Raw genomic sequence first — 23,459 nt, 5'->3', positions numbered from 1 at the left:
GTGTGGAAATCGCCGGTAAACAGTTGGGTCTGTGCTGTAATTAATTCAGTGTCTCTTTTAATCAAACTGAAAGGGAACCGGGCAGCGGCTTGCGGAGCCGTGACATCACCCCCAAAATCGACGGAGCCAATCAGCGTCATCACTCCGGGGACACGTGGGCGAGTCCCCTTTAAAAAAAACACAACACAACGAAAAAAAAAAGAAACAACAAAAAAAACCCAGCCCCAAAGTAAAAGTGACACAAGTTCATTTTTTAAAGGAAGGGGGGGAGGAGAAGGCGCGCGCGGAGCGGCCGGGAGAGCAGCCGAGGAGCCGCCGGCGCTGTCCGCGGTGCTGACGGCCCCGGGCGCGCAGGGCGCGAGCGAGGACCTCTCGGCCAGGTGCGGCGCGATGAGCCGAGGGCCGCCGCTGCCGCTATCCGCGGTGCTGATGCCACCAGGTGCGCTCCGTTCCGCCGGCTGGTAGAGCGGCCCGGGCCCGCCGCTATCCGCGGTGCTGATCCCGCGCCCTGGGCCACCGCTTGCCTGGAGGAAGCGTGCGGTTTGGATTTTTAAAAAGCCATTCTTTATTTAGATTACAACATCCTCGCGTTTCTTCTGTGCCAAAGGGGCCCTCAGGCCGTCCGTCTCCCCCTTTGCTTTCCCCAACTTGGCGCGCCCTCCCTCCCATTCCTCCCTGACACTCCCACCACCCCCCCTCGGCTCGGCGGCTCCGCGCGATGCTGCAGAAGACGCGCTGAGCCCTTTTGGATCTAATGCGCAGAGGAGGTTGGCCCAGAGCTCCTGGGCTCCCCCAAGGCTGAACTCCGTCCAAGGTGCCCTCAGGCTCCCTGCCCGCCTTCCCCATGCCAGCCCGCAGCTAGGGGCAGGGGCAGCGGCGGCTGGGGCTGGGGGTGGGTGGGGAGCTTTAGGGGAGGACAGGTCGCAGCTTGGCTATGGAAGGCTCCAATGGCTTTGGGATCGACTCCATTCTCTCCCACCGCGCGGGCAGCCCCGCCCTTCCCAAGGGGGACCCCTTGCTCGGGGACTGCCGTTCGCCCCTGGAGCTGAGTCCACGCTCAGAGAGCAGCAGCGACTGCTCTTCACCAGCCTCTCCAGGAAGGGACTGTCTGGAGACAGGCACCCCACGGCCTGGTGGGGCATCCGGCCCAGGTTTGGACTCCCACCTGCAGCCCGGGCAGCTCTCAGCGCCGGCCCAGTCGCGCACCGTCACCTCCTCCTTTCTGATCAGGGACATCCTTGCCGACTGTAAACCACTCGCGGCCTGTGCACCCTACTCTAGCAGCGGGCAGCCGGCAGCCCCTGAGCCTGGGGGCCGTCTTGCGGCCAAGGCTGGGGAGGACTTGAGAGACAAGCTGGACAAAAGTGGCAGCAATGCCTCGTCAGACTCTGAGTATAAAGGTAAGAAAACGGGAGCTGAAAACTTAGGGGAATGTTATATATCTAAAAACTGGTATTTAAAACTTGTGTGCACACACTGGGGACATGCACATGCTCCCCTTGGAGCTCTCCCGGGGCTTGAGTTGAGTGGTTGGTCTGGTGCAAACATTTCAGCCAGTCCTGTGGTCATGCCTTTGGGCAACAGAGTCTGGTGGAGAGAGTGGGGGTGGAGGAGGGATACTGTGCCTAGGAGAGATTCCCCAGAATGTACAAAGCAAACTTTCTCAACTTCAACTGGGCCACCATCCTTCCGGTGGCGGTGCTGGTGGGCAGGAGCGGGTTCCTATCAGGACAGTGGCGCTCTGGGAAGAGCCATCGCAGAAACCATGGAAGACCCAAAGAGTTCTGTCTAAAGAGTGAAAACCTGGCAGGAAAATTTCAGCTGGAGCCCTGAGAACAGTCAGAATTTTCCTCCCCTTAATCTAAATTTCCAGAGAGGAAGAGAAACTAGGCTTTCCCTCCCACTGGGCCCAGCACGACCTGGGTCCTGTGAATCATGCAAAAGAAAACACTGACTTCAGAGTAGCAACCGCAGCCAGACAGGCAGGTTGGTTCAGAGGTCTGGTGGAGAGGGAGCAGCCTGTGCCCACCCAGGAGTTCTCACCGAATTTGATTTTAAGTGCCTTGTGCAATAAACTCCAGGCTACATTCAGGACCTAGAAATTCCTGAGTGACCAGTCCTCTTTCCCCTCTGTTGGCGCTGCTGCCCCTTCAGTTGCCTTTTTTGTTTGTTTGTTCCTTTTTCATTCTGTCTTAACTAAGGAGCTGAGATCAGGATTAAGAGGAAAGAGGGAAGGAAGGAAAGGAGGAAAGAAGAAAAAAAGAAAGAGGAAGGGAAGAAAGAAAGAGTTTCTTAATTTTGTTTCTGACCCCTAGCCACTACCTGGACTTTAGCTGTTTGCTGGGGTCAGAGGCACAAACTTCTTTCCAAGGAAGAAGTCAAGAGAGAGATGTGAGAAGTATGAGGGCTTGGGGGAGAGAGCCCTGCGTCCCCATCCAGCAGAAAGCTAGAAGCTGGCAGAGGCTCTTCAGAGCTCTTTCATATACTTAATTCCCAGAACCTTTTTCAGGAGGCAAAATTTGCCTATAAAGGCAACTTCGTTATTGTCCTGGGGTCCCCACACCTCCTGGACCCTATTTGTACCAAGCCTTCACAAAAAAAACTGGGAAGGCTCATTTAACACTCTCTTCCCAACCAAGAATTCGTTTGTTAACATGTCCTGACCCCAAACCAAAACCCATTTGGGGTCCCACTCCACATCCCATTTCTGTCCACTTCCCCCATGTGAATGGTTGAGCCTCCTTCAGCCAGGCCGGGCCAGCGTGCCTGGAAAATGGGCAGGTTGAACTGGTGCATCTGGGACAAGCCCCGCACCTCAGCCCAGCCAACCCTCGCTCCCCCACAAGGCCTGTTTAGAGAAGCAAAGAAAAAATTGCCAGGTGTGGACAGGAGGGATAGGAAGGTGATGTGAATATATATATTTATAATACTATGTTTATTATTTACAATTTGCAATAACACCCCAGCTTTATGGTTAGAGCAAGGGGCAAGAATCTCCATCCTCACATGCTAATGGTTGGTGGTGGCAGCAGTGAAATAATTTGGCTCTTGGCTCCTTTTATTTATTTGCTCCTAGGTAAGACTTTGAAGAGAGGTTTCGTTTATGGCAATTGGAATATCAATCTTCTCCTCCTGTCCCCAATGATATCTGATCAGGGAGGTGACAAAGGTCGGCAGGCACTATCCCCTAAATAGGTTTGGAGCAGAGGGGGTAGAAGGTCTCCCCCAACCCCCACCCCTAGACGATGCTGCCTTTGCACCTACAAAGCCCTGAGTGAAAAAAGATGTAGGAACATTGAGCAAGGCTGCCTCTGGAGCTAGCGTTTCTCAGAGCCCGAGTTAGGAAGCCTGGCTCAGAGAGACACACACTGAGCCCGTCCATGCGGGCATTTAAGCCTGTAAATTCCCCAGCCATCTCCCAACATGAGTCATTTCCTCCAAGGAGGGCATGGGGGAAGGCCAGTTTCATCCCAAGTTTCTCATGTCAAAGGCTCCTCAAACATAATATTTAAAGAAACTGAAACCAGGTTCAGAAAGTGAAACTCCGCAACAGAAGTGCCTGGAGCCAATGTCCACGGAGAAAGTAAACCAGTGCTCTGCTCCACGCAGGCAGGGGTGGTGGCCTCGAACTCTGGGACATTTAAATATACCCTCCAGATCGGAGTCTGGAAAGCCACTGGGCTGAGCCTGTCCCGGAGGCTAAGGCAGAGTAGGCATAGATTGTGCACCCACAGGCTCCACGGAGTGACGGCAGAAAAACCCCAGTAGCTGGCCCATTCCTCCTGACACCACCAGCTCAGCAACCTCACCCCCACTTCAGACCTCGGGCCTGAGAAGTGGGGGGTTTTCATAAACAGTCCGGGTAATTAGGTCAAAAAGTGAGATTTCTGCAATATCAAGTTTGAGGTTCAGATGATTGTTTCCTCCAACTTGTTTAAACTGCCTGCCTGTGTAGACAGAGCTCACGTTCCCCCCCATCCTAACACAGGCCCATCCCCGGACCGGTCCAAGCCCAGACGTGCGAGCCGGGAGCAGGGGGAGCCGCACTGGCTCAGAGGATGTGGGAGAAAAGCTGCGGCTGAGGTTTCTGGCGAGCGCTCTCCTCGCTCAGCCGCCTGCGTGCACCCAGTGCCGGCACCCTCCCTGCAGCGAAGCGCTGCCTTTCTGGTTGAAGTGTCACTCCCTAGTGGCTCAATTAACTGGATTATTGTTTCCTAGGGAGAGAAATCAACTTGCATTCAGCTAAACCCTGTCACTGAAAAGCCACACACAATGAAACTGACCATAAAAGAAAATAGAGAAAAATCGGGGTAGGGTGTGGGGGAAAGCCCCAGCCCACGAGGCCGGTTTTGGAGAATTGGTCTGTTTGGTTATATAATCGCGTTAGGGGAGCAGGAGAGTGAGCATTAAGCTTGTTCGATTAAGTGTGAGTTTTCTGTGCAGTCAACCCTGAACGAAAAGGGTTTGGGAAAAAAGATATTACCCATGTCCGGTCCATTCTTGGACCTCAGGAACTGGGCCCCGGTGCTGTTCTGTCCCCACTGTGGGGTGTAAAGACAGGATTGGCACGAAGGTGCATTGGGAGCCACAGTGGGCAGCGCAATGACATCGAAACGCAGACCTCAGCAGTGCGCCAGCCCGAGGGGCAAAGGCCCGCCGAGTCACAAAGTCGCTTATTTCTCCAAGTGCTTCTCCCTCTCCGATCCCAGCACCCGGCCTTCCACCCTGCATGGTTTGTAGGTGGCAAAAGTGACAAGGAAAACCATTGCCATATTCGCATCCATATAGGGGCAACTTGAGGTGTGGGTACAATTTTCTGCTCTTCAGGACAAGAACTGCTCCGGGGTGAGCGGGTTTCCGTCCTTCCACACGGGTTTTTCTCCCTCCCTCCCTGTCACAGTGCAGCTGGGGAATGGGGACCAGGCACGGAGCCCACTTGCCCAGGAACCCTGAGCCCCTCCCCTACTCCCACAGATTGGGTCTGGCTCCATCGCTGCGGTTCCGTTTCTCTCTCCAGAGAATATGGGTGCCGCGAAATCGGATAAAGTTCTCTCGGGCTTTGGGTTCTTTCTCCACGGAGCTGCTAGTGTGTCCCGGCCTCGGGCGCTCCTGCCACTGTGCCCCTCCGTCAGCGCTCACACCCTGTTCCCGAGGGCCTGGATGTCCACTCTGAGTGGCTTTGCTGCGGTCCGCACACTACGGCGATGCGGAGTTGCGTTTACACAAACGCAACGGGCCAGCGGCGGCTGGGGTGAGAGGGCTCGGGGGATGGTGGCTGGCAGCGAGGCTGGGCCCTGACACGCCATTGTGTGTTCGCAGTGAAGGAGGAGGGCGACCGTGAGATCTCCAGCTCCAGGGACAGTCCCCCAGTGCGCCTGAAAAAGCCACGCAAGGCGCGCACGGCCTTCACCGACCATCAGCTGGCGCAGCTGGAGCGCAGCTTCGAGCGGCAGAAGTACCTGAGTGTGCAGGACCGCATGGAGCTGGCCGCCTCGCTGAACCTCACCGACACGCAGGTCAAGACCTGGTACCAGAACCGCAGGTGAGGCCCGCTGGGGGGGCGGGGGCAGGGTGCGGGTGGAATGGCTTTTCCTCCTGTCCTCACAGCTCCTAGAGCCAGACCGCGAGTCCACAGCCTGCTGCTAAGGGAGGGCCCTTGAGCCTCCCCCATTCTGTAAAAGTGGGGAAACTGAGGCCCTAAGGGGAGACGGTCTTGCCCAAATTCCCACAGTGCGGAACAGAGACAGGATTAGACTTGGTCTCCTGTGCCTACTCATCCCTCTCCAAGACAGATGGGCAGACCCAGGGGCCATCAGAGGTCAAGTCCTGCCCCACCCCTGCCAGGAGGTCCTTCAGGGAGCACACCCTACCTGAACCAGCCCTAGCCTGGGTCCTGCTTGGGGCCTTTGAGCTCTTCCAGTGGAAGCCCAATGGGAGGGGTGATAGCCTTGGTGTCCAGAAAGCCTTGTGGAAAGGGACAGGCAGGCAGCAGCCCTTACGGTGATGTAGCCCGGCCCAGTCCAGGCAGCTGCTGCAGGTGACTTTAAGCTTTTGCTGGGCTCTTCTGGCCTCCCCAGCCTTTTTGGTCCCAAAACCTGAGATGGGAACTGGCCTAGCCTGAGCTCTTTGGGGACAGGGTGACTGGGAAGTTGGTGTTGTGGCACTGGTCTTGAACCTGTTTCCTGATTTCCCTCCTGAACACATTCACCAGACTTAGATACACATGCACAAAACACATCCACACACACCCACATAGTGACACACACTGACATACTCACATTGACACAACTTACCGTCACACACACAATCACCCCGTGCTTTTCATAAACAAGCCTCAGAACACATCGCCCCATTAATAATAGATACCGATTACTGCTCCGGGCATCAATAATTAAGGCCCGTTATAGTAATTACACAATTATGATGATGATGAATAATTCAGGGAGGGAAATAGGCCTGGTGTGGCTGAGCCCACCTCGGTGGGACCCTGGCTGGACCGCCTCATCTCACCTGGCAGGTGAGCCCCCGGGGCCCAGGCCTGCCTTCCCCAAACTCCAGGTGGATGGCCAGCCTGAAGCCTCCTCGCTTGGGGCCAGACAGGATGCAGGGCTTGCCCCAGGCCTGGGACCTGGGTGCTGAGGGCGGCAGGTTCCGCCCTGCTCAGCAGTACGTGCCTCCGCTGGCCCCTCAGTAGGAAAATCAGACGCGCCCCTTTCGAGGACCGGCTGCTCGACCGCCCTCCTTCCCCTTGCCCTCTTCAGGGCAATCCCACCTTCATAAAGTCCCCCAGGGGATGGACACGCAAGGGCAGCCCCAACTCCCAGCTCCAAGGGCCCGCTCGGCTCAGCGATCTCCCGAGCAGAGGGTGGCGAGGTTAGAGCCAGGCTTTGGGGTCAGACAGCCCGGTTTAGAACACGGCCTCCACTGCTTTCCGGACGATCTCGAAAACTGGCCCACACCTCAGTTTTCTTACGTGTAAAATGGGGACAAGAGCCATGCAAGACCTCTGGAAGGTTAAAGGAGAGATGCGCGTCAGGCGCGCGAGCCGAGCAGTGCCTGGCGCTGCTACCGATTGACAACAGCTCGATCCCTCCCGGCCTTCCTGCAGGCGCTCTGGGCTCAGCTTCGGGAGGGATGGGGTCGTCTGATGCCCTGGCTCTGAACCCACCCTACGCGTTTATTTCGGTCCCCAGGACTAAATGGAAGCGACAGACGGCCGTCGGGTTGGAGCTGCTAGCGGAGGCAGGCAATTACTCAGCGCTGCAGCGGATGTTCCCGTCGCCTTATTTCTACCCGCAGAGCCTGGTTTCCAACTTGGACCCCGGCGCCGCGCTCTACCTGTACCGCGGCCCCAGCGCGCCGCCGCCCGCCCTGCAGAGACCTCTGGTGCCCCGCATCCTCATCCACGGACTCCAGGGCGCCGGCGAGCCGCCCCCGCCGCTGCCCCCGCTGGCCGGCGTCCTCCCGCGCGCCGCGCAGCCTCGGTGAGGGCCCCGCCGCCTTTCGGAGCACGCGGGGTTCAACGCCCCTTCCCGGGAGGGGGGCCCTGCCCAGTGCTCCTGACGGGCCAAACGCCAAGCCCTCTGGGGCCCGGACCCAGGACTTGGCCTCCCCAGCCCTCCTCGGGCGCCCTCTCTCCCGGCCGCTCGCTCCGGAAGCCCCTTCCGCCGCCGGGTGTACATACGTCTCTGTCCCACCCGCCCCGGCCCCCCCCCCCCGCCGTCTTCGCCGCCTCCCCTAGGCGCCCCCTCTCTCCCCAGGAGCAGGAGGGGCTCGTGCCCAAGCTTCTGCTCCCTCCACTCCCCTTCCATGCTCCAGCAAGGGACCAGCCCGTCCCCTTACCCCTGCCAGGGAGAGGAGAAGGGCGTGCAGAGCCCCCACCCCGCTCCCTCCCTCCTCCCAGAGCCTGGGCCGGCGGCTGAGTTGTACATACCGTGTGCAAAGTGTATATGAAGTTATTTATTCGTGACCCATGAGCCCGTGACCGTGTCCGTGACTTAGTGAGTTTGTGGCCTGTGCCCTCCCCCCTCCCAGGCCGGGCAGGAAGGGGCCGAGGGGGCTCGCCCACCCGCCTGACCCCAGCCCCCACCCCTAGCCCCCGTCCCGGGGGCAGCCAGGCCTGTCGGGTTCTCTCTTTTTTAAATGTCACAATAAACTTCTTACAAATGACCAGGCGCACGTCCCCGCTCCCGTCGGTCTGTCCGCACTCAAGCCGTTCTCCCGTCCTTCCTTAAGAACCACTTTCCTCTCCCTGGACTCGGTCTCCCTCCATCCTCACTAACAAAACGATCGTGTCCGCCTCCTCTTCCTTGGTGCTGTGGCCGTGTGCAGGGGCCCTGACTGGACGCGCTGGGGCCTTGGGCAGGGTCCCCCCTCCCGGCCTCAGTCTTCCCGTCTCTACAATGAGCGAGCCCCTTCTCCCCGCCTCCTCCTTCCTCTCCATCTGGTTCCTCGCTGCTCCCAGACGGTCCCGGGGGCCGGGGCGGGGGTCAGCGCCCCGCTTCCCTCGGCTGCGGGCCGGGCCGCCGTGCCCTCGCTGAGCCGCCTCATCTGGCCGCGACGAGGGCCCCGGCAGCTGGTGACCGGCCCGCGGGCGCAGGGCCGACAGATGGGCTCCGAGCTGCTCCCCCGTCACCGCCACCCCCGCCCCGCGCCCGGCCGCGCTCTGGCTCCCGGCGCCCGCGGGCGCCCCGGCGGCTCCGGCCTCCGGTGCGGGAGGACTCAGCGCGCCTTAGCCGAACCCGACGAACCCGACCCTGATGCCACTTCGGGTAACTGCCCCTCACGCCCGCATCTTCTCACTTCCCCCTTTACCCCGCGTGCAGTTTGGAAATGAGACCCGGAGCGGGGGCCAAATCCCAACGTCTGCCCCATCCTTTCTGGCCGCCCCAGCCTGTGGCTACAGGGTCTCAGGGGAGGCGGTTTAATTCCCGAGTCAGACTCCAGGCCTCCAGTTCACGTTAAGGGCCAAGGTCACCTCTGAGACTGTCCCCTCTGGGGAGGTGGGCGCAGGTGCTCCCCTCCTACACACCACCTGCAGCTCACTGGCCCTCAGGGCTACGACGTTTTGGGGCCTGGCAAGCCGAGCCCCTCTAGGGTTGCAGCAGGGTTGTGCCGGGGAGGACTGCCTGGTGGAGGGTGGGGACGTGCAGACTACAAGGCCTCTGAAGAGCAGACCGGCGGCCAGGTCTGCTGCTGTTTCCTCCCCCCCCCCCCCCCCCAGCACCCTTACACAGCAGCTTTTCTTTCCTGGGATACAGAGGGTATTATTCTAATTTTGCAAAATGCACAGCAGCTAATTAAGTCAAGGAGCTCCTGGCTTTTGAGTTCTTTTGCATGTGAATGGGGGTTGGTAAATCCCCAGCTCTGGCTGTGGTGGGGGGCGAGGAGGGACTGTCCCCAACTCAGGGTTAATGAAGTGGGAAAGGAGTCTCTCATAGCCTCCTGCAAACAAAACCCCCCATGCAACAAACCCTGCCCAAATCCTACATGGATTGACTTAAACCCAGGGGATAAGTGCTTTAAATTAATCTCATTGAATAAGAATGAGACCAAACAAAACTCTTTAAAATCATATTAAAAATCTATCAAAGGACAACTTGCACTGGTGTGCTTTTCATTTTGTGAAAGTGAAGGAGGTAGACTAGAGCAACCACCCTTACATTTACACAGCGGCAGTGTAAATCACAGACACATTCTCAACTATGTAATTGTCCTTGTACCTCAGAGGCGATTTCATATCTTACATTAATGAAGAACAAGGCTTCCCTACAAGTTTATAATTACAATATTTTAAATTGTCCTGCACATCTCATCTGTAATAATAACTTCACAACCTTCACAGTGAGGTGGGCTTCTGCTTTCACCCACTTAGAAGGCTAAATTGGTTTCTGTGTTCCCAACCCTGGGCCTGGGTGAGCTCTTATTTAAAATAGAAATGAATGTGATACCCCCACGGGCTGAACCAAAGGAGAGGCACAGAGAAGGCATCCTCTGCTCCTCCAGCGACCCACCCCCTTATCAACCGAGACTCAAAAGGGCAGGGGCAACAAAGTTTAAAAAAACTTTAGATCGTCCTACTAGGCCTCGGTTGCAAGGCTTCTGGAAATTAAGAATGTTACTGATTTTAAGGGTGTCCCACTGCCCCCACACTAACAGGCCTTGCTCTGAATTTTTCCTATAGTGGAGCAGATTAAGAGATAAAGTATAATGGTCATGGAGGTGATTTAACAACCCTTTTCAAGCAGGGCACCTAGTGCAAAAGCCTTACATTTCTTGCCTCTAGAAAGTGATGGTTGGGTTTGAATGGCTTCCACTGACCATGTGTTGAAGGGCTCAAGTGCGAGAAACAGCAAGGCCACTGGCAGTTTGTCACATATTCGCCTTAAAAGGTCTCATTTACTCCCCTCTCTTCCCCAAATCTCACCTCCTTTCACTCCAGGGGGAAAAGAAAAAAATCAAAGGAACCCACTAGGCTTTGTCAAAAAATATCCTTTGCTGAGATTTGGTTGGTTCTTCGCTGCTCTAAGAGTGGAAAATGCTGTTTGCATTGCATCAGCACCGGCTTAATCCCCCACCAAGGGCTCAGTGCCCTTCAGTGCGTGAGAATGGAACGGGGCCTTCTGAAGATGGGCAGCCCCTAAAGATTGCAAACATGAGGATGTTTTGGATCCTGAAAAAGTATTCTAGAAGTCCACCCGAGAAAAAAGCTTTCAGCTGCAAAATTCCATTAAATGCCCAAATTCTTTATGACTTTAAATATGGGAACCAGGCTTGTGACACAGAAACATGGACAAGTTTGGGAAAATTTAAAAAAGAGGCACGATTAAAAATACACATAAAAATTAGATTATGTACAGTGGAATTAGGCTGAAGCTTTGCCTAATTGATGCCTGAAATATATAATCTGTCAAGAGCCATAATAAGAGAAAGAGATTTATTTTAAGGTTATTTAAATTTAAATAATATTAACCCTAAATCTGCTAAATCCATGTTTCTTTATTAACTGGGGTAATATATTGATTCTACTTAGAAACAGGCCCACATAGCATCTATGGAGTTAGCGTATCAGGTGTGCAAGTTTTGATCTTGGAATTACAGTCATTTACACTTTGCACCGTTCTAGCTCTTCTCTCTCCCCACAGGAATGCAGACCTCTGCCAAGTCACCCTTTTGTGGAATGAGTACTATGGAAAAAAAAAATGTAAGGAAGGTTTCTCTCTGATCAACTCCAATCACTGGCATTAATCCTGTTTTTCACACAGCTGGGTTTTGTCTATAAAGTTTGATCCCTCCTTTTCTCATCCAAATCATGTGAACCTTTACACACTTAAGTAAAAGAAAGGTGGCAGATTTGCCCAAAGCCAGTCTGACGTGTTCTACAGGTTTGTCTTTATTATCATTACAAGTTTCACCAACTGTCTCTATCAGTTTGTCTGTGACTGCCAACTCTGAGAAGGTCCAGTTTTTCCCATGGCAAAGGATCAAGCCTCTTTAGGGTCACAGTCGCCCCATGCTGGAGCCCTTGCTGGTGCAGTGTCAGCTGCACTCCTGGTGTCTGGAATGGAGGCAAGGATGCCGACCCCTCCATGCTCTGCAGAAAGGCCCACCTTGCAACTCTCACCACCCTCCCCTGGCCACTTGGTTCCCGGGAATCTGGGCGTTTACTGAAGTGGTGCCTCAACACACTCATCCTAGGAAAGCACGGATGGCTGCACAGTCACTGCAGAGCAGGAGGGAGAAAACTGAGAACGAGAGACACAGTGAGGAGGGCAGGAGCCATGCCCAGACAGCAGTGCTGAGGCTTTTTTTTTTTTTTTTGTGCTGAGCCTTTTAACCCTTTCTCTTTTGGACCCCTCTGTAAGTGTCCAAATCTTACATTTATTGGGAAATCAATGCACTCCGGGGGGCCTCTTTCAAACCTCCCAGAAAACACAACGGAGGGAGGAGGGCAGCTGTGGCCTGGGTTACATTACAAAGACCCCCAGACTTTTCCTGAAGATGGAATTTGATGGGGGAAACCAGCTCAGGATGCTGGTGCCTTTTGACTTCAAAGGCAAATAATAAAAAGGCAACAGTAAATCAATTAGCCCTGAGACAGTGAGTTTTCTGTGGACATGAAAGAAGGGGTAGTGCATGTAAATAGCACATTGTGTTTACAGAAGCACGTTTCTAGAAGAAAACGGGAGGGCTCCTAATGTGCCTGAAAACACATTAGTATTTTTGAACCAGACCAAAAACTTTTGGTCCTTCCTAACAAAGCATTTGTACATAAAGAAAATGAGTACTTGATAACTATCTTTTTCTGTTTTTATAAATTCAAATCCAGTTTTTAACATCCTAGGTCACGAAATTCAAGCCAATATATGCATTGATAGGGCTGAAGTTGCAAAACTTCCCCAGAACTATTACGGGGCAAGAACCAAACCCTGGCCAGGCTGGTGCACAGGACATCATCACGCCAAGTGTTGGGGACAATCTCATCTATGGGTGAAGGCAAACGTCTGGCACTGATGGAATAAATACGCGGTGTAGACACCGTCTGCATTATTTGGATAGTTGACACCGTGCTGACTCTCTGCTCTGACTTCTATCAGGGCTCCTCCCACAAAAGACAACAGCTGGGGCTCCTATGCGTCTTAGGGACTTAGCATTCAGAAGAAGGCAACAGTTATTTTTCACAGGGCTCCTCTGACAAGAAGAGGACATCAATCTAGTGCCACTGGGGCCTCCAGGACGCACTCTCAGATCCAGTGCTGTGGAGGGAGACTTTTAAAAAACTTTCCCGGAGGTCTTGATGTCTCCGTAAGCCTTCTTTGGTTTTTCTCCGTTTCTTAATTTTTTCCCACGGCCAAGACAGGGTGCTGGCTGCACACCGAGCCGCAGCAGTTGGCTGCCGGGCTCTTCGTGTTTGTTTTGCTTTTTGACCTTGGCAACGCTGGCCTCCATCCCACTTGAGTATTCGGAACGTAAGATTTCAGCAAGGTGGTGTTTACTCCGGGTCTTCTTATGAAGGTCAGGCCTGAAGAACAGTAACAGCAGAGGGAAAAGAAACTTTATTATTTTTTTCTTTCCCATTTGGAAAGAGCCGGATGGCAGCTGGTTCCAAGATTGTGAAGCTGACATTTTTGTATTAACAGAAGTACAATCCCTTCAATAGTGCTTGTTTTGATATTCTATGCACCAGAAGATTAGATACGGCGCTGACAGATTTTCATAACGGTGGCAAAATATCATGGCATTTTTAAAAGTGAGGCTTTGTTCTGTGTTGTTTTCATGGGGAAAAAAAGAGCTATACACCCTCATACTCTGATGGCAAATGAGGTGTATGATACAGCAGTTTGCCAAAGGACAGGGGGAAAACCCACCTTAAAACTCAACAACATGAAGCAGTGAAAACATGCCAGCCACTTGGTAATCCTCAGAGTTCAAAGCCACTGGCCTCCTCCCGGGTAACGGGGGGCGGGGGGGGGGGGGCTTAGGACTCAGCCGGCAGGAGCAGAGCCCAGCGAGATCCATGCAGCCCTACTGGGTCCAAACGGCGAGGGCTGGGCTATCAGTCAGATGCTCTTCATCGACTGAAAAGACTCTTAAAAATATTTCTGACCCTGCAAAACCCAAACACAGGATGCAGGCCAGTCAACTCCGCATGAAGGCTTAGACCAGCAACTTTCTGCAGCCCACACAGACCTGCCCTAATCCACTCGGAAAATGCCAAAGGTTGAAAAGCAATCTCAGATGTTCAATCGCAGAAACTGTTCTCAAAAGACAGCAGACTTGCCATCTGATCAGTGGATCAGAGGAAGAAGTTGGTAAATGTTCAATCACACACAAGCATGATTACGAAAATTGAGCAAAATAATGCTTAAGACAGGATTTTAACCAAAACAACAATAAAACAATTACTGATAAATCCACACTGCCTTGTTGGCAATTCCTTCAAACTCAAAATGGCAGTGTTTTAGGATAATACAGTGTCACAGAATTCTTACAAAAAGCAGATGTTATGCTCTACTACTATATTTATAGCATCTTCTTCGCTGTAATAATCAGAGTTAACTGGGCCGAAATTGTGGTCAAAATAAATAAACATAACAGAATGTCTTTAAAACCCAAGAATTAGAAACAAAACTAATATTGTGCTATTAACCTGATTATGAAAGCTTGCAGAATCCCATTATAACTGGGTTAAAGCAATAATACTGATTTATAATCACACTCCAGAGGACAGGGTTACAGTCACACAATGGTGTTTTCTACTTTAACATACAGGAAGGAACACAAAGTCAACCTTTGTGGGGAAAAAAAGATTTGAAACAAGGGGATGATTAGGGGAAGATATTTAAGGGCTAGGAGTTTACAGGGTGCGTGCGCGCGTAAGGGGCAGGATTTAGCAAGAAGTTTAGAAGTACACAGGGAAGATATCCTGGATTCTGTGCAAAATGATTTACATACATTTTCTCCTATAATCCTTGCTAGAGGTAGGTAGATATAATTATTTTCCTCATTTTATAAATAAGGACACTAAGATTCAAGAAGTTTAAGTAACTTACTTGCCCAAGACCATTTAGCTAGTCAGCGCACAAGCCAAGATGCAGCCCCCGGACAGGTGGACTCAAAGCCTACGCTCTTCCCACTAGGCTGCGTGTCCAGGAGGAGAGAACAAGTTGCAGGATCAGCTGTGGCAGGAAGGCCCGGCAGGACCAAGGGTGGAAAATGGCCATGACATGATGTGGAGCAGTCCTTGGTGGTCTCACGAGGACTGCTCCAGTAGGATGATGGGGCAGGAGCCAGATGACCAAGGAGTAAGGAGTGGTGAGGGGAGAGAGCACAGCTACAGGGTGGCTCTGTCACTCATTTGCTGAGGACATGGAATGAGTGACTCCAGCTCTGTGCCTCAGTTTCCTCACGTGGGAATGGGGATGATACTGAGAATGGAGCTCATAAGCCTCTATAAGAATTAGATGAAGTAAAACATAAAAAGTGCTAGCTAGTGGCTGGCACCTGGATTTTAGTCACAGTTGAAAACGAGGAAATTCAGGTCTGGAGAAGCCACGCACCTCCCCCAGGGCCACCCAGTAGCCAGGATGGACTCAGTGGCTCCTGACAGCTGGGTGAGGGCTCTTCTGAGGCCATGTACCATTGCCCAAAGAGCAGTGATCCTAACCTTGGGACGCCTGCCCTATGTGGACCACGGCCTCTGCAGTCTCGGGTGGGGGTCCGGACCTCGGAGGGCAGATGTGTAGTCGGGAAGCAGCAGAGACAAGGCCTACAGCTGAGAACATACCACTTATTCCAAGCTGAAGCCTGCCAGTTCTTGTGCTTGTAGTTTATTTTTAGTCAGGTTACATGACAGACAGAGTGAAAAGGTTCTGACAGGAAGGAATGCTTTTCTTCCCTCTTGTTTGAAGCCAGGTTCACAATGCTTATAATTTTAAATGTAACAACCTGAGTTTCAAAATATGCAAAATTTCAGTCAAAATATTCTCGCCAGCCTAAGCTTTAGCACGTCAATGATTGCTCCTACCACTGCTAAGCAAAATAAATAACCAGAATCTTATCTGAGTGATTGATACACTAATTGCCTACAGAGATATAGTGCAGGCTGTAGGGGCATCTTCCAGCAAAGGTGCTGGGGCAGCACGCCTGTGCTCACCTGGCAGTCCACCAGGCAAGGCCCAAGAGATGGGCTCCAAACCTACCCCACGTACGTAACCCACACAGTGGGCAGACGCACACCTCTGAAGCCACCTACTAGGGCCACTTGGACAGCTCCTTGGAACCTGTCCCTTCACAGACAAACAGCTGGGTCTGAGGCAGAAGAAGGCAATCGCCAGTGCACATATTGAGCCACTGAACAGGAATGTTTATTAAGGACCTTCGAGGCCATGCTGCGTGGGAGAGGATGCCACTAGAAAGTACGTCATGGAGATGGTCCTGCTTGCCTGCAGGTTATGATCACATTTCCTAGCTATTTCATCACTTTATTCTAGTCAATGTCCTTTCAGCTTGGGACACAAACCCAGCAGTCCACTAAGGCAGAGGCCCTTGGTGGTCCAGCAGTGAGCAGGTGCCCATGTTCCCAGATCCAGATCTCTTCCTTGGGTGGAAGAACCTGGGGGCCAACCCTGCAGGGGTTTCACCTACTGTCATGACAGCCCCCTCAACAGGATCCCGTTGTCCCTCAGCCAGCTCCCTGTCTCCTTTTCCTTTGTTCTGAGGTCCAATGCTAAAAAGGCAAAGTGCAGATGGGAAGATGAACTGTTCTAAACCCAAGCATGCGACGGGTGCTCAATTCCTTCTTCTGCCAAGCTGCAATGCTCCCAAGAACTTGCCAACTTTCTTGCCCTCCTTGCCCTCCAAATACCCGAACCCCTCTCAAACGGGCTTCTCTACCATAGTAATCCTTTAGTTACCAAGCAACAGATCAGTTTATCTAACCACAGGGAACTCCCTTATAGTGAAGGCTGAATAACCCCCCCTTGGTTACCAGGCTGGATTACTCAGCAGGACAGGCAGATGCCACTTGCACTGCCAATAAGGTGAAACCACAGCCTAATTAGTAAATCAATATATTCTCCTACAGTGACCACTAAAGAAGAGAGATCACAGGGCCATCTCTCAACTTCATCTACAAATTCATAATGATCTTCCTAGATAAAAAGTCATTTTAACACAGGCTTTTGATAATGGCATTCTTTTATAGGACAGAATTTTAAGATTTTATTTATGTATTAAGTTTATCAATATTTTCTTTTATGTTTTATGGCTTTATGCTTAGAAAAGTCTTCATCCTAGGAATTCAAAAATATTCAAGTATATATTCATCTAGTCTGCTACTGATTTAATCTAGGTTTTATTATGATTTATGGGTATGATGTAGAAAATTTATTTCTTCCCAAGAGTTATCCAGTTATCCATGACAGTCACTGAACAATAAACCCTTTCCCCAAGGTTTTGAAGTATACCTCTAGAAGCTTCCTTCAGACTCTCAGAACATTTCCTGCAGGCGGTGTTTAAAGAGCAGTCCGTGACAATGACGCAGTTAATGGGTCCGACCAAATGGATTAAAACATGTCCAGGGCCGCAAGGCAAGGGCTGTAATGCAACAGCTGAGATTTGAGCCCAGGAAGTCTGACTCCCCAGGTTCCACACTTAGCCACCGTGCTACAGTTTTCTAAACAAGGAGCAAGTTCCTTGCACGAAATATTTTAACATAAAAACAATGTTCACATTACCTCAAATCTCAAAGACTTTTGGAACTCAAAAAAGGAAATCTCTTAAAAGTAACAGTTGAATAACTAAAGAAAAAAAGCAAAAAGTCCTATGATTTGTTCAATCTCATTTTAGACAAATGAAAATGTCATTATATACCAAACAAAAGAAAAAGAAAAAGAGAAGAATCCATATCTCTGTATGTGTATATGCAGAGGAGTCTGAAGGAGATACAAACTGTGAAGCAAGGTTGACTTAGGTTGTGGGCTTATGGGTAATTTTTAAGCTTTTCTCTATGACTTGGATTTTTATAATGAGCATGTATTATTTTTATAATTAGAGAGTAACTGTATATTCATTTTAGGGGGTAAAAAAGCAAATGGGCTTGGTACTAACTGAAATAGTAAAAAATGAAAATGAAAAGAAAATGGTAGAATTTTGTCCTATGCCAAAATGCAAAACTTTTTTTTTTTTTTTTTTTTTTAGACAGAGTCTCGCTCTGTTGCCTGGGCTAGAGCGCTGTGGCGTCAGCCTCGCTCACAGCAACCTCAAACTCTTGGGCTCAAGCTATCCTCTGGCCCCGGCCTCCCAGAGTGCTAGGACTATAGGTGTGAGCCACCTCGCCTGGCCCAAACTATTTTAATTTCTACTTATCAAAACCCTCTTTGCCTTTTGGCTGTCAGTTTGTCTGATTTTGTGAGTGCTTTTTCTGAGTGAGGGGTATGATTAAAACAGACAGACAGGCAGACTGAGGCCTCTTCAGACAGACTGGGGACTGGTCAAGTGCGCTCCTCTAATCGGAATGAGTCTGCTCATAGCAAATGTTCCAGGGCCTCAGGCAGGCCCGGAGGACTCTGCCGAGGAAGCATGCCCCCTACTGCGAGAGAAGCCTGGGCTCTAAGTCATGGCAGGAGACAGTGATGCGTTAGGTGGCTTGTGGCCGACTGTAAGTTTCTGCACTTGTGCCTAGCTCCACGACTGATGAAAAGCCTTAACGTCTGAGTGGGGTTTTGGTGGCTCTCAGAGCACGGTAAGGGTAACAAGCAACTCCAGAGGGAATCTGACACCCAGTCTCCCTGATGCTCAGAGCAGCAGAGGTGGGAATCAGCTGGTGTGGGGTGAAAGTTTAGCCTACTGAAAAGAGGACACACTACCCAACCTTTTATGGTCAGTGAAGGAAAAGGAATTGTATCAGGACTCCTAACCTTTGGGTTCTATTTTGGCAGAGATGCACGCTGGCAGGCCAATCATTTTAGCCATGCTTTCTTAGGATCAAAGCAAGCGTTCTGTAAAACTGCCAGGGTCCCAGAAGAGACACCCCTGCCAGGTGAGCCCTGTTATGGTAGTAGATATCGCAGAGAAATTCCTGAGAGTGGCTTTGTGGACACAGACAGAGACTGAGCCAAAGATGAAGATCTAGTTAAGAACAGAATAGGAGAACTCTGAGCCCTGGGCCAAGGGCAGGCAGTGAAGAACACAGGCAATTAGGAAATGCCCGCTAATGCCATGACTGATTTGCTGACAGGGTAAAAGAGCCGGCATTTATCGAATTCCCTCGCTCTAAGCTCGGCGCTGGGCCACGAGCTACATGTCCATTATCTTTCCCTACACCCAACACACCAGTCCCATGGTACCCCATCTTACCGGTAAGCTGTTGCTGAGTGCTAGGGTTGGGATCAAACTCAGGAATGTCTGACTCCAATAAGAAAGAGGAAAGAGATAATATGAAGATATGAACCAGAATCCAAGAAATGGATGGGAACTTTGAGATTATTTAGCCCAGGTGACCAAAACTCTTACACAAGTTCTGTCAGAACTTGAGCATGAACCTCAGAAGGCAGGTGGCAGTGCTGGGGACAGGGCAGAGGACCAGAATTCTGATGATCTTGGGTGGAATCCCAGTTCTGCCACTGTCCTAGCTGATGACCTTGTAGAGTCAGCAGCTTTCTCTAAGCTTAGCTTCCCACACATCACAAAGGGCTCATGTATAGGAACAGGGCTAGTACAAAAGCTAAAACGAACTACACAGCACGTTGAAGTGCTTTATAAATTTTAACTTTCTGTGAAAATATTATGAATTATTGTTAAGATGGAGAAATACAGGGAGAACACGGAAACAATTAGGTGTATTTGGGACAGGTATGACTAGATCCTCAAAATACTGACAAACTTGGGGTAGAATTCCAGCCCCAAATCCTAGGGCTCACCCCTCTGGGCCTGTCCTGTTTCACATTATTATCAATGACTTGGATGACATTATGTGGCATATCTGTCACACATGCAGATGGAAAGAAGTCTGCAGGGACAGTTAATACACTGGATGACAGAATACCCACACCACCAACAGACTAAAAGGATGAGTAGATGTAAGGTCTTGTTCTGGGGGCGGGGGTTATAAATTATCACAAGTGCAAACTGGCAGGAATTTAGCTGGCAAGTTTTGACCTGGAACCAGAAGGTCTGGGTTCAAATCCCAGCTCTGCCCTGTGGACAGCAGTTTCCTCCTCTATAAAACGGGGATGAGGCGATGATCGCAGGCGGACCACAGCAGGTCATCTGTGGTGCATCACAGCACATCAGTGGTAGCCACCGTATCTGCTGTTCTCATCACTTGCACTAACAGAAGTGACTGTCCTACACTACTTCTGGCTGGGCGGTCTCTACCGTACATTTGGATAATTTTGCGAACCAGACTTTGAAAAGAACTTGGACAAAATAGGATGGGCTGAGATAAGCCATCTAGATGGCAGGCAGCAACCGTGTGGACCAAGGAGCAGCTGGAGGTGCTGAGGCTGTAGAGCCTGGGACAGGGTCCACCCTGGAGAAGCAGGCCGCTGAGCAGGGGAATCCTGGCACTATTTCCTGTAGGCTGTGGAACTTACAAGCTGAGGTACCAAAACATTCGTCACAGTGCCTGTGTGAAGCACTCATGGAATGTTGACTGTTATTAATAGGACAGAAAAGAGAAAAGGGGAGGTAGCTAGGAGCCATCATCAGGTATCTGACACATTGTCATGTGGACCAGGGACTGGTTTGATCAATGATAACACCACCTTGTGGTTCTGTGTTTGCAAATCATGTACATACAGCATTTGAATCTCACAGAGACTGAACAGTAGAAATCAGACCAAAGGGTGGAAAATGAAAGTGATCAGCTCAGGCTCGTTTTCAGGAGCTCTACCAGAGAGCAGCGTGCACCATGCAATGGGCAGCCCTGGAGCAGGGAGCCGCTGGGACACCAGGAGTGTGAAGCAGAGGCCACATAGACCATGGGAGGAGCGATGGGACCCATGGGACTAGGGCCAGGCCAGGCCAAGCTGGGCAGACTCAAGGAAGCCTCTATGAAGTTTTCACGTTTTCTTTAGAGATCAGAGAGAGGAAGTGGGGCAGGGTAGAAGAGCCAGCATTCACCCACTCCCACTCTAAGCTCAGCACTGGGCTGTGAGCTATGCATTCATTATCTTTCCCCACGCCCTATGTGCCAACCCTGTGGTACCCTCATCTTACAGGTAAGCTGTTGCTGAGCGCTAGGATTGGGATCAAATTCACGAATGTCTGACCCCAAAGCCCACGCTCCTTCCAGACCTGGAGGAAACAGGAGGAGAAATGGATGATCCAGATCTTGCCCACAATCCCTTCTTCTCAAAGATGTTCCAACAACTGCCTCAGTGAACAGAAAGCTTCTACAACCCACTCCAGCGTTTGTTTCTCTGATGGTTTCAAATTCTTCCATATACACAACCAAAATATCTCCGGCTTTAAGTCCATTTCTTTGCTTACATGAAGAATTATCTGCTCACGGATGACAGGGTTCACGTACTTACTACCTCACCCAGTGCTGACTCTAGAGAGCAGCAGCATTCAAATGGGGCGTGAGAGGCAGACAAGGGAGTGACTAAGAGCTTGGGCTCTGGGATCTCTCAGACTCAGAGCCACGTGAGTGGCTCCAGGTTCCTCACTGGTCACTGAGGATCCGTCCTCGGTCACAGGGACCTAGTGAGGTCTCGATGAGACAATGTACATGAAGGACTCAGCTAGCAGGGGATATACATACACCCTCAAGAGAGATACTGCTGCTGCCACCACGAAAGAATTTAAAACCAACATGCAAAAAGTGTCACAGACTGTTGCTCTGGGATGCTGGTTCTCAAACTGCGTCCCTCTTCTTGACTATTAAGTAGTCAACACATTTCTCTAAATTTCAGACCGTTGCTGTAACATCAGGACCAGAATGAAGATTACATTTGAAAAGGACCCAGAGTCATCTGGTATAGGTTATATATAACAAGATGAAAGGCTCTGGTATTAAAACAGAGACTGTGGAAGGGCTGGCTCATACCTTCCACTCGCAGAAAGGTGCTCAGTGACAGTGGAGCCAGATTAGAAGAGAAGAGAGAGTGGGCTCTAATACAGGATGGTTTGGGATGACTAAAACTAACCTGTGTGCAGCAAGGGGAGACCTGGGGGACAGTCATGTTTTCTCTTGATTTCTCAAATGGTATGAAATGGAAGAACTCTGAGCAAGGACAATCTCATGTGGAGCTGGTACTCGCCTGTTGCTTGCGGCCTCATCTTGTCCTGCCAGTTCATGGTAGGCCAGCCGTATCCTCTAATTCCAGTGCTTAGACGGCTCCAGCAGTGAATGCGACCGTCTCCAGCATCCTCCCAGGAGAGGCTGGCTGAGTTCCTGTCCTTTGTTGTCAGCCTTAACTGTGTGACTGAAGAAGGCACACACCCTGTGCTTCCCGCTGTCTGCAGGTGACCCAGGTGTGGAGGAAGCTCAGGGTCACTGTGAAATCTCTCCAACCGCCTCATTAGCCGGGTGGGGATGAGAGTGCATTTATTCCACAAGGAGGCAGAAGGCTGGTAATTGCATGGTATCAGATAGAAAAAAATAGTGGTAGAGGCAAAAGGCCAAATGCAAAAAGCTGCGTGTGCACAGCTGTAATTAAATCAGAGGCCTTTAAAGCAGGGCCACAAAACCTGACTGCAGAGAGAAGGGAAGGGAACGAAAACTGGATTGGCACTGGGTACGCTGAGAGGGGAAATGGGCAAGTCCTCCAAAGGAGCGTGTGCCCATACAGTACAACCCGTTTGGAGCTGCCTGCACAGACAACGTGAGTGAGCTCAGTAATCAACACATGAATTCATGTGACAAACAGTCCCCGAGTGACTTTGCACCTCTCCACCCAGGAGAAACCCAATCACCTTCCACTGCAGTTTTCCTGTCCCTTATTCCAGTGGGGACAAGAGTTTACTCTTCTCCTCCATACAAACGTCCTAAAGAGATAATCCAGCATGGACTCCTAAGTCACCCATCCTCCCTCCTTTGACAGAAAGACCACGAGAATATGCTCTTGTCTATAATCTGTGCAGCTCACCAAGGTTCTGTATTAAAATATTAACTAAACTTCAACCTTAAACCAGTTACATTTAGCCAGCAACTCACTGCCCTACCATGCTAAGGATGATACCCCATCACTTGTTCCAGGCAGGGATCACATTCTTCCAAGTTCCCAGGGGCTAACTCTGGGTCAAGTTCATGATCATCTCTATCTCACTCTTAATCACTTTAGACTTTACTGAACCACGGTCTCCCGAGACGGGGCCTAGGCATCTGCGTGTTTATAGACCTCCCCAGCAGACTCCGAGACCAGATTCTGTTTCCCCACACACAGCTACATCTGTCCTCATAGCTACTGCTGTGGTCCTCACTGTTTCTGGTCCTCAGGCACAGCTGAGTGATCTGACCCCACCTGGATACCTGCTTTGGCCCTGTCTAGGGTAGGTAGAAACCCCCTCCTGAGCCCACCCATACTATGGGAGCTGATCCCCACGCCTCCTCCACCTGGCAAATCAGGGAGAGAGAGCCAGAGGCTGGGCCACGCTGTCCTTCCTGAGGGCTGCTTTCATGCAGAGGAAGGAGACCCTGACCTCATGCTTGTTCTCTGAGACAGACTGACAGGTGGCACGTGGGCTCTGAAAGACAACCTCCCCACCAGGTGGGGTTTGCTATTTTCCTGGTTCATTACCTAGTAAAGAAGGATTTATCTCTTTTTAATGTCAGAACAATTCCTTTTTCCTTTCCCTTTACGCATGTCCTCCCAGAATTACAGAATGCTTCCAGCTTCTACTCACCTACTCAAAAACATTTACTGAGCACCTATTGCGTGACAGGAACTATGGTAGGTGCTGGGGATAAAGGCTGAGCATCCCAAATCCAAAAATCAAAATGCTTCAAAATC

At 51.1% G+C, this 23,459-nt stretch overlaps 2 protein-coding genes across 3 annotated transcripts in view; one reads left to right on the top strand and one right to left on the bottom strand.

Moving 5' to 3' along the window:
- The first annotated feature begins 934 nt into the window (after positions 1–934).
- On the top strand, positions 935–7,488 carry BARHL1 (BarH like homeobox 1). The gene is made up of 3 exons (XM_045563687.1): positions 935–1,400; positions 5,320–5,542; positions 7,194–7,488. The coding sequence occupies exons 1-3, from the start codon at positions 935–937 to the stop codon at positions 7,486–7,488; spliced, it is 984 nt and encodes a 327-aa protein (XP_045419643.1).
- Positions 7,489–11,369: 3,881 nt separating this feature from the next.
- The window catches only part of DDX31 (DEAD-box helicase 31), a 73,275-nt gene continuing 61,185 nt past the window's right edge, over positions 11,370–23,459 (bottom strand). For both annotated transcript variants that reach the window (XM_045563684.1, XM_045563685.1), the window contains exon 20: positions 11,370–13,021. In XM_045563684.1, coding sequence (XP_045419640.1) covers positions 12,772–13,021 — 250 coding nt within the window. In that variant the 3' untranslated portion in view covers positions 11,370–12,771. The remainder of the gene's footprint in view (positions 13,022–23,459) is intronic.

This window comes from Lemur catta, chromosome 10 (genome assembly GCF_020740605.2).
Source record: "Lemur catta isolate mLemCat1 chromosome 10, mLemCat1.pri, whole genome shotgun sequence".
Classification (NCBI taxonomy): domain Eukaryota; kingdom Metazoa; phylum Chordata; class Mammalia; order Primates; family Lemuridae; genus Lemur; species Lemur catta.
Note: the sequence above shows the minus strand (reverse complement) of the source record. Positions and strands in the feature narration are given on the sequence as shown.